The sequence below is a fragment of the Sturnira hondurensis genome, unplaced genomic scaffold (assembly GCF_014824575.4).
Source record: "Sturnira hondurensis isolate 20B ecotype Veracruz unplaced genomic scaffold, ASM1482457v3 Scaffold0021354, whole genome shotgun sequence".
In the NCBI taxonomy this organism is placed as follows: domain Eukaryota; kingdom Metazoa; phylum Chordata; class Mammalia; order Chiroptera; family Phyllostomidae; genus Sturnira; species Sturnira hondurensis.
In genome coordinates this window covers 1,451,925-1,462,703 of record NW_028093985.1, presented here as the reverse complement: position 1 = coordinate 1,462,703, position 10,779 = coordinate 1,451,925, and the positions used below count along the sequence as shown (strand labels likewise).

General features: G+C 51.8%; 1 protein-coding gene across 4 annotated transcripts; it reads right to left on the bottom strand.

Annotated features, from left to right (window-relative positions):
• Nucleotides 1-239: 239 nt before the first annotated feature.
• TMEM171 (transmembrane protein 171) lies at nucleotides 240-9,804 on the bottom strand. 4 transcript variants are annotated; one of them, XM_037032305.1, is made up of 5 exons: nucleotides 9,606-9,798; nucleotides 8,375-8,579; nucleotides 6,624-7,329; nucleotides 2,649-2,790; nucleotides 240-512 (listed from the first exon to the last, which is right to left on the bottom strand). In XM_037032305.1, exons 3-5 carry the CDS (start codon nucleotides 7,258-7,260, stop codon nucleotides 317-319), a joined length of 975 nt encoding a protein of 324 aa, XP_036888200.1. In that variant the 5' UTR covers nucleotides 7,261-7,329; nucleotides 8,375-8,579; nucleotides 9,606-9,798; the 3' UTR covers nucleotides 240-316. The 4 variants fall into 4 exon arrangements, with proteins under 4 accessions (XP_036888200.1, XP_036888198.1, XP_036888199.1 ...); XM_037032303.1 differs by having other exon boundaries at nucleotides 240-515; nucleotides 9,606-9,796; XM_037032306.1 differs by lacking the exon at nucleotides 240-512 and adding an exon at nucleotides 522-727 and having other exon boundaries at nucleotides 9,606-9,804.
• Between the last annotated feature and the right edge of the window lie 975 nt (nucleotides 9,805-10,779).

Sequence of the window (10,779 nt, the reverse complement as noted above, 5' to 3'; positions counted from 1 at the left end):
ATTACAAGAGAGAAACTTTTCTTGTCTACCTACAGGGCAGGGCAAACTACTAATCACGGAACATCTGCTCTCCTTCTCGTGCTGCAGTGACACTCTGAAGCCCCCACGCGCTTCACCCCGGCCTTAGCCCAGGATGCCATGTACACCTAGCTTCAACTTTCCGCCCCAGCCTCGCACGCATGTGAGCATTCATCACGGGTGTTAATGCTGCACCGGGAAATCAGAACATAGCCCATGTGATTGTATTTTTTATTAAAAAAACAAGTTAAATAAAATAGTGATCAGTTCTATATAAAACTGAACGGGAGTCCATAGTTCACGGTGTGGGAGGCGGAAGAGAGGGAGACAAGGATGTGGCTGTAGCAGTTTCTTTTTCTTCGTATCTGGGAGGCAATTCAGACGAGAGACGCGGAATGTGTGTGCTCTCGGAGGACGGGGGAGCCCCAGAAATAGTGTATATGGGCACGTGCTCCCTGGCAGAGGCCTCGCCTTGGCCCTCAGGAGTCAGGGTCCTGCTGAAAAGAGAGAGGGGACAGGAAAAGGAGAGGAGAGGGAAAGAGTAACACACCTTAAGGAGAAGGTTCTTTTCAAATCTGCAAGGACATAAGGAGCAACTTTTTCCACATTCTACTATTTACAGATATGTTTCAATTCCTTGCCCCTTACTTTCTTTAGAGCCGATTGTAACATTAAGACAGTCTCACTCCTGTTGCCATTTCCTTTGTCACTGAAAAGAAACGGAGCACAAATGTAGAGGGGCCGACCAAAGAGCATATGCACACATGTGCACACACACGCACACACAGGAGTCATCGTTCTCTGCTACTTTGTCTCCTAAGGCAGCTAACAAAAGGCAGAGGACCTTATGCAAATAGAAAATTAAATCATTAGGCCACAAATTTGTAGAAAGCAGGAAGGTGTGTTTCATTAACGGGGTGGGTGTCAGCCACAGGCCTGCCTGCATCTGAGTTCACCTGCCACTGTGTTCTAGCAGTGTGATCTCTAAGTCTCAGTCCCTCCCCTGTAAAATGGGGATAGCAGTGCACACCTCCCGAGACTAGGAGAATTACATGAGGTCATGCAAGAGAAGCCAGACTCTGGCCCACAGAAATCATGGAAGCAATAGTAGGAGTAGTTTTTGTTTTATTTACTAAGGTTAATAGATGCTTCTTTTAGGGCTTAGAGAAGTTCATCATTGGAGGAAAGAGTAGAAAAAGTCACTAACAGAATTCTACAAATGTCCAGAACCTAAACTCCCCTTCTTCCATGCAGGGCAGTTCCCACATCCCTCGCTGGTGGGATCGCCAGCTCATCGCCCCATCTGAAGCACAAGAACACGCGCCTGAGAAGGTGGGTGGCCAGCCAAGGCAGCACCATCCCCAGTGCATCCACTGCACCCCTCAAGCCCTGCTTCTCACTGCGTTCAAAAAGGCACATGTCTCAGTGCCTGGAAAGTGGCCTGTCACCAAGTCCTGCTCACCCACTCACCTGCCCTGTGAAATCTCCTAGCAATCCTTCCTTCACTTTCTGCATCCTGGTTTCCCATTTGAGAAGGTGCCAGAGCCTTCGCCAACCCTGCTCCTCCCTGGCACTTCAGGAACTCCTTCCCATCACACCTGCCCCTGTGCATAATCTGCAGGTCATCAACTCCCTGCCCTCCTGGTTTCAGCAACCTCTCCCCAGTTCCATCTGTTGGCCAAGGCCCAGCCTCTCCAGTCTACCTGGAGAAGTCTCACTACTCCTCCATCACAAGCAGCTCTGCATCTTCTCCCCACCTGCACCCAGCTTGGTCCCACCTCCTCCTCAGTCAGCAGCATCCACTGTCGCTGTCACTCAACTGTCCTGCTCTTCCTCACTGTCCTGTCCATTCCAGGCTTCCTCCCACATGCCACAGTTCTAGGCTCCTGTGACCTGAGGCCTGTCCTTGGATGCAGCCTCCTCACCAGCCTGGCCCCTCCGGCCTTTCCCCATCATGAACTGGGCTGACTAACCACTGCTTGTAGCCCACTGCGCTGACTGTAGAACCTGCAGCTGCAGCATCCCTCTGCCTCAAAGAAGAGGCACTTAGATGTCCCCAGTTGCATCTGATCCCGGTGCACCCCCTAATTTGTGGGGTGGGGCTGTGCATCTTATACTTCCCTTCAATCAATCTGAGAAGGCTCTGAGGCCCAGGGAACAACTTAATATTGAGGGGAAAAGGCAGTTTGGTCAGGTCAGGTGAAGGTAACTTTGGCCAGTCACTCAAGTGCCTCTGTTAGAGGTCCCCTGGGGCCCCTGCACCTCCCCACCATCTAAAGCAGCAAGTAGGGGGCCTCCAAGCCCTCACTCAGTGCTCAGTGTGGCTGATGGGTTGTTGAACATTTTGAGGGGCACCCCCACTAAGAGCACATAATAAAATGCCCAGAGAAGGCTTCATGTGAGCTGAGCACAACCACTTTGATAATGTGTAACTTACGTGCCGCCCAAAGTCTCCTGAAAGGCACTGTTAATGTTAAGGCGATAATTCTCTCATAATGTCAGCAAAAAAAGATATTCACACTCTGAGGTTTTCTCCTGTACAACAGCCTTAAAGCTGATTTGGCCTAAATTCGGGTATAGGCCTAAAAAGGTTAAAATGCTACCCATGAACTTCAAATAGAAAGTCTTACCCATGGTTAAAAATACTGTAATAGGAAGGTGGGCTTTCATTTGGAAGTGAACTGTTAGCCGCAGGACTTCGAGGTGCTGCAGGAGCTGAAGACTCAGGAAAGTAAGGTGGTGGAGGGGGTGGGAATATTATCACAGCATCGCCTAAGGAAACACAATATGTTGTTGAAGATCCATGAGTAAGAAATGCAAACAAATTAGCAAGAGCAAAATAAATCAATCACGTATCTGGCCCATCGACAGAAATGGTCAAAACACCCGTGCCAACTCCAGAATTAAAAGAGGCCTAACCAGACTTACAGGGATGGAGGGTGGAAGTTTCCAGCGGCTGGGAGCAAGGGGTGGGCGCTGGTGCTTACTGGGTGCCAAACTTCTGCGTGGGCTGATGGGGAACTTCTGACAGTCGCCAGGGGTGACGGCCGCACAGCACTGGCAATGCACTTAACGCCACTGCACTCTTAAGGAGGGTCACGGTGGTGAATTTTATGTTACGTGTGTTTGTACACAATTTTTTTAAAAACAGTCACCCTGTACTTCACCGCAAGTCTGAGTGACAGTACTTCAATGAAGCGTTCCCTACCAGTGTGCCCTGCTCGCCGTGTCCACAGCTTTAAAGCTGTTCTTGTGTTTAACTCACAGTTTTCATTCATGGAAAGTTGACTGTGGGATAAAGTGTCTTGTTGCTCAAATGCAGTTTCACCTCTGAACAAATGACAACCAGCTACCCTACAGCCTAGCGTGGGTATTCCACAGCTGTGGTTTATGCTCTTGTGGACTTTTATCTACCAGCCTCACAAAACAAAGTTAAACGCAAACATCTTGTTTTTAGCATTTCGGCACACACACCTGTGTTTTGGGGCGGAGACATTTGGGACCAGATGCAAGTGCTAATCTGTGTTCCAACTCCAATACAAAATGCACCAGGTGAGTTGCCCAGAACATTCAAGCCCTGAGGCAAGCACCACTACACAGAGGTCTGAGGGACAGCCTTTGGGAGTTGGCGGCACCCAATGATAGCACAAGAAACATGAAGGAGGAAAGAGCACTTCTCTGCGAGAAGGAGCTGGGTTTGCAGGGGCAGGCGGGCGGCAGATCTGATGCTTGCCTAGGCAGGCACAGGACTCCGTAAAGCTCCCAGGGTTCCATCTGCCAGTTACCAGGCCAGCATGGCCCTGACCACGTTCCTTAACCCCTCTAGACCTCAGCTGCCACACCTGTAAATTGCAGGCCATAACTGTACCTGCCTCAGAGGACAGGTAGGAGGATTGGATTCCTGTGCAGAGGCTGCCTTCTTCTCACTGCCCAGCAAGGGGTACTTATTTGCATGTCTGAAGAAAGATGCCCAACTGGCAGCCATGGCCAGGGGTTCCAGTCTCCACCTCAGTGCCCAAAGCACTGCCCAGGAGGTAACTTAGCCCTTCAGAAAACCCATCACCTCCATCACTCCTAGCCGTCGGAGGTTTCCTTGCTAATCTAGACTTGATAAAACACAATGGTTGTCTCCTCATTTTTTCCGGAAGGTCTGGGTAGGTCAGAGGAAGCAAGGTTAAGTGCTCACTTTCAATTACACACTGGAGAACGTAGGACCGTAGAACTTAGGGGCATAAGCCTCTAAGGCAGGCCAGTGACCTATCAAACACAAACAAGGAAATGTTCAAAGTCACCACCGGTTATCTCTGGGACTTGTCCTTCCTGCACAGTCCATTCCCAGCCCTCCCTCACCTTGCAGTCTGCTTTCACCAGGAAAGATGTCCCATTGCCCCCTGGGGTTTCCCTTTCCCCAGGTCTGAAGGACTTGAGGTTTTCTGTGCCTTCACAGCACAGACCCCTTGAGAGAGGACTACCACCTGCACCTGCCTGCATACCCAGGATCCAGCGCTAAGTGTGTCCACAATGCAGACATCGCTGGTGTATCTACTGCAGAGTGGGAGAGACTTCCACCCTGGGAACAGCCGAATTCTGGGACTCAGGTCCAAGAACTGCCTCTTAGTACCCCAACTTTCCTCGTGAGGCAGAACTGGCCTTTGGGAGACAACGTCCAGGACATTATCAATTGTGCCAAAAGTCACAAACAATTTATAAAGTTTTAACCCTTATCCCATAATATCAAAAGAGAAAAAACAAGGAGCTAGGGTGCCAGATTTTCACAGGTTTGAGGGGACTTAAAGGGGTAAGTGGCAAAGATTGAACTATGCAGTACAGGGCCAACATCAGACTGAACTGCCCAGGAGTCTCCCTCACCCAGCACCAGCAGCCCTGCCCCGATACCCCTCCCATTCCAGCCGCCAGGACGGAGGCACCCAGAAACTCTCCTGATAGCAAGTCCAAAGGGCACACCTCAAAACACTCTCAGTGAAGCAGAAGACCGTGCACCCCATGAGTGCCTTCGCCTGGGCCCCACTTTGCTCCCCGGAAGGACTTGGAAAGGTCTCTGCTGGGTGAGCCCTTTTGTCATGTGACAACTGCCCAGAACACCTGGGGAAGATGGAGACAGCAGAAACAGAAATGCAGCTCGGTGCGCTGGGGAGGGTGCTGTGCAAGGGCCAACCCACCCGACCTTAGGCAGGTTACTTGGTAACCCTGGGCCTCAGGGTTGAGTTTCTTCACCTCTAACTTGTAGGTACTTAAAGTACCTGCCTCAGTGGGTGGTTGTCGGCATGAAGGAATTTCACACAATAGGCCCTTGAAGAGCACATGCTAACAGCACTGAGATGGGTGTTTGGCACAAGAATAAATGTTATGTATGTGTTAGCTATCATTAAGACATGACTAATACCTGTACTGTCCCCTGACACAAAGAAGCAAGCTGGGAGCACCAACCCTGGCTCGGTGCAAGGACTGTCCGAGTCCACCTGCCCTTCCTCCCTGAGTCCTGACCCCGCAGGGCCCGCAGCCCAGGGCAGCGCCCGCCGGTGCTCTGTGAGCCCTGCTGGCTCTGGTCACGGTCCCAACATGAGAATCATCTCACTTGCACCTTCCTTCTCTGTTTCCTGCATGCTTTCTCCTCTGGAATTCTCTAGCTGGCCTTTTAGATGTCAAGGCTGTGGCTTCAGAGCTTCATCCTTTCAAGAGTGGGAGACTGGGGGGAAAAGTAATTTGCAAAGATGAGTAGTGATGGGGTTTTTCCTTGATTGTGTGAAGCTGAGGCCAACGCTACTGGTGCTGTTCCTTGGGGAGTTGACTCTGGGATACTCCATCTCTTCAGCAGGACCCAAGGGACCCAAAAGGAATTTCTGGGCATTCCGTGGGGGGAAGAGGTGACAGATGTTGTCACACTTTGTTTTCACTTATGCCTCTGCTTCCAAACTTTGCTCTAATCCTGAAGTTACAGAAAGTAAAGAACAATAAAGAGAGCAGAAGGTCCCTCAGAACACAGAGGACGGTAGTGCTGGAAGGAACACAGAGGAAGGTAGTGCTGGAAGGAATCTTAGAGGTGCAAAGCTCATTTTATAGACATGTAAACCAAGGCCACGAGAGCTTAAGGATTTACCAAGGCAGTCAACCAGCGACAGTTGGGGATGAGACCTCATGCACCCACCAAGGCAAAGTGGAGGTTTGCACCCTCATGCACCCACCTGTGGAGGTTTCAGTGTGAGAACAATGGGGGAAAGAGGATCACTTGGCAGGTCCCTAAGGTGACAGAGGACTCACAGATTGTCTTTGAGGTTCTTCTTACTTTTCTTGAGTTGCTTTGTTACCTCAAAGTCACCACTTAGAGTCCCAAAGCTTTTGCTAAGTAATAACGAATTGCTGGAACAAAATGATGTGCACAAGGACTCCTCTGGGGCGGGGCTTGCCTTTGCAGCAGCACCGCGTGTGTGCATGTGCACGTGTGTGTGTGTGCACATGTGTGAGTGAGTGAAAGAGAGAGAAGGAGACAGAGGCAGTGAATCTAGGCCAGACCCAAGGGCAGCCCAGGGAAGCCTGGAGCGACAGCCACTGTGATGTGAACAGGCACAGGAACAACAGCCACCCACCTACGGTGACCTGGACAGGCTCCGTGCTCTGGGTCTGTCTCTCTTCACTTTCGGAAGCATGCTGGTCCTCACTCAAGTTGTTTCTCCTCTTAACATGGGCCACCACGAAGAAACACAATCCCATGAGCACAATCAAGGGCCCCAGGATCTGCAGGGACAGGAACCCACAGATCTGGGGCTCCTCATCGGCAGTGTCTGTGTCATTCAGCGCCTCCTGCTCCCAGTCTGGGCCACAGCCAGGGACCCAGATGCCCAGTATGCTGATGAGCATGCCACTGGTCAAGAAGAGAAATCCAAAGATGAGGCACTGGGCAAACCGGCGGCTCTCTCCGCAGATGAAGGCTCGGTCAGGGTCTGCCTGGTGGCCTTGAGGGCGCCCCTCGCGGAACTGATGCAGTGCCCGGGAGCGGGCCAGGATCACAGCCGCCAGCCCAACCATGGCACACGCGGGCCCGACCACCTTCAGCACTACGCTGCAGTCCGGGAGGGGTTTGTACTGGCACGCCTGGAACCCGAAGATGGAGAGCAGGACCCCTACAAACAGCAGGATGGCACCAAAGACGAAAAGGAAGAAAATGAGCATGCTGACATGCCTGTCTTGCTGGGCCCCACCGGGTTCGGCTGCTGCAGGAGACATGGCCAGAAGAGGCCCCTGCCCCAGGGAGGGGTGGGGTGTGTTCCTTTCCCTCCAGTGGTGTCCACAGCTCTGCAAATACAACCAAACTCCAAATCAAAGTGGGCACAGAGGTTCCTGACCCGCCCTGTCCTGTTGCTGGCCATCAGAAGTCACACCAGGATGAAATCGTAGGGGGTAGAACTCTGCCCAGTGGACGCACTGCAGGACAATGAATTGGCTTATGAGTCAGAAGGACTGGCATTCAGAAATTCCTGAATACTTAGTTTTGTGAAGATATTCAAAAAGAGAAAATGCAGTTACCACGTACCTAAGAGTATATCTAAAAAGCAAAACCAAAACTCTTTACTGGGCTGTAAACTACAGCACAGAGAATATAGTCAATAATACTGTCATAAATGTGTGTTGTCCCAGACTTACTGGGCCATCACTTTGTAAGTTACATAAATGTCTAATCACTATATTGTACATCTTAAACTAATATAATATTGAATGTTGACTGTAATTAATTTTTTTAATTTTAAAAGATTTTATTTATTTATTTTTAGAGAGAGGGGAAGGGAGGGAGAAAGAGAGGGAGAGAAATATCGATGTGGTTTCCTCCTGTGCACCCCCCACCAGGGACCTGGCCCACAACCAAGGAAGGTGCCCTGACTGGGAATTGAACCGGCAACCCTTTGGTTTGCAGGCCAGCAGTCAATCCATTAAGCCACACCAGCCAGGCTAATTTTTTTTATTTTTAGTAAATATTTTTTAAAAACCATAGAACAAAAGTAACCAAATGCGGCTTTTCCTATTCTAAGTCTTACAAACTCACACTCCCAGGCAAAAAAAAAAAGAAAGAAAGAAAGAAAGAAAGAAAAACAATGGTGAGTGAGGGAAGAACCGCAAGGATTATTTTTGATTTATAGACATCCCACATTTCATCACAGCTGCTCTGAGCATTTGCACGTCAGTAAATTTTTGTTCAGTAAGTAGCTTTCCATTTCCTGTTTCAGACCCGCAGCAGCCTTCCATTCTGTGCTTTATTCTAAGGCTACACAGACAGGAGAGCCAAGTTTCAACTGAACGGGAAGGCAGTTCAGGAACCCAGTGGTCTTAGCGGTTATTAACTTACTTTTGTCAAAATGTGATGCTTGAGTTCCCACTCAGGGGCTTCCTTGGCCTGGAATCTGGGCGGGCACCTGGATGCGCGGCCTGGGGATGATGACCCAGGGAAGGGTGGCAGAGCCGGTGAGGCGGGGCCTTGTCTGCCAGGTGACCCAACAGCCTCTCACTTGTCCTTCTCCTTGGCTCCACCCACTTCCACAAAGAGGTTGAGGCTGTTAAAAACAAACAGGTGATAAAACCCTACAGTTACAATGCACTGAACGGTAATAGAACTTGACTTTGTAAGAAGAGTATGAATGAAATCAAGTGAGAAAGCACCTTTCACGAGATCACCCAAGCCCTGTTCTTCACGGGTATCACACATTAATAAACCGGGAGCGGCTGTTTCAGAGTGGTCGGGTGCGCACTTTTTCCTTTTCCAGGAAAAAGTATGATAGAACCAAAAGGAAGTTGAAGAAAAAAGGAAGTGTAGGAGGGAAATAAGTTTTTATTTTGAAATTTGGACAAAGCATATTTATGAAAATGCAGTGAAGCTGAGACAAAGATGTAAAGCACTGTACTAATATTTTTTTAAATTTCTGAATCATGTTACCCCTTTTGCTGGTTCTGCTATGAGGGCCCTCTCTGCTACGAAGCCCTATCAGGAATTCATTGTGTTCCCCACACCTTCGGTTTTGAAGTGAGTTGCAAGGCTTCGACCATCTCAAGGAAAATTCCCAAATACCAGTAAAGAAAATAGAAGCCCCAAACTGGATCTTAGCTTCTTTCCGTGGCCTAGTGGAATAATCACAGATGCGTTAACCCCTGAAGCAGAATAACGTGTGGGTCAGTCTGTCTGTCTATTCTCTCCATACATGACCTCACAGTCAGACACACAGACATCTACACTAATAGAAAATTTAACCTTTTCCAAATACCAACCTACACTTGATTTCGCAGAAGCCAAATTCGCGCCCCTAACACCCTATCCCTTTTCCTAAGGGCATTTCCGATTCAGCAGCACCTAAGAACTTCCAAGGCTCTGGTGCGGTTGGGGATCCAGGCAGAAAGGCGAATGTCTTTCACGCGAAACAGCTCCGTGGGTTTTAGGGAGCTCCAGCGCAGCAGCCCGGGCGGCTGGGCGCGCGGCTCTCTCTGGCACAGGTTAGCGCGCGGTCCTGGGCGCTGGCGCCGCTCCTGGCAACCAGCGAGCGCTGGTTCCCGGGACGCGGCGAGGCCCGGGGTCCGGAGTCGCTTACCTGCGGCTTCGTCCAGCGAACGCGCTGGCTGCGCCGGCGCGCTTCCCGGAGCCTGGAGTGGGTTTCGGGGTAGGCGCTCAGCGGTGCAGCGCGGGCTGCGGGCAGCGGGCTGGTCGCCGATCCCCACCGCACACTCCCACCTGCGGAGGGCGGGCCGCCACGGTATTTACAGGAGGAGGCGGCGCCGGGAGGGCGCGGCGGCCGGGGGGACCGCGGGCAGGGCAGGGCAGGGCAGGGCCGACTGGCGGGAGCTGGCCGTCACCGGGTGCTGCCCTTCGGGCACAGAAGCGCGCCCGGCCTGGCAGAGGAGAGCGAGGCGCGGCTTCGCGGCCCAGGGCTGGAGGACCTGGCCGCTTCCGAGCCCGTGACTGTGCGCGAGAAGAACCCGGGAATAAATGAGCGCCCGCACCGTCCCCCAGGCCCGCAGCCCTAGGGGAGTCGGGCGGCGAGTTGAGGGTCTCCTGGCTGTCCGAACTGCGCGCTGCGCCGGCCGAGATCCCGACGGCGGGCAGGAGCTGGTTTCTTTCGGGGCTAGGTTCCAGGAGGGGTCTGAGAAAGGGAAGCGGCTTTTGCCCTACCAGCGGGGCAGCAGCGTGGCAGCCGCGTGGGGCCCCCGCGTTCTCGTGGCCGCTCTCTCGGCCGCCCCGCGGCCGGGGGAGGGTCCATCGAGTAGCCTTGTGTTCCTGCTGCCGTTCCACAGACTTTGACTTGGGGTCACTGGAGCAAATCCTTCCCTGAGAGTTCCCCGATGAAGGGATTATAGAGATACCAGGTCACAGAAACTTGTGGGCCATTAGAATAGGAGACAAGGGTTCTCCACATTTGAGCCGGTGAGACATGAGGAGGTCCTAGCTCCCAGACTGAAGCCGGACCCTGGCTGTCGCCACTGAGGGTCAGCCCTCCCCATCTCACACAGGGGTGTGCTCGCACCCCTCCTTGGCCTTAGAACCCCCTTCCCAGTTCTGAGTCGCTAATGGTCTGCTGAATTAAACTGGTAACTTTCCCTGCCCTTGAACCAGCAGGTTCAGAATGGGTTTGCTAATCCCCATGCTATTTGTAACCTACCACGTGACACGTGACATGGACTCAACTGTGCCGGTTTGCACACCAGAAGTCAGGGCGCCTGGAGGTGAGTTAAGGGCTCAGCCCAAGTCCAGGAGCCTGGAGACTTCCC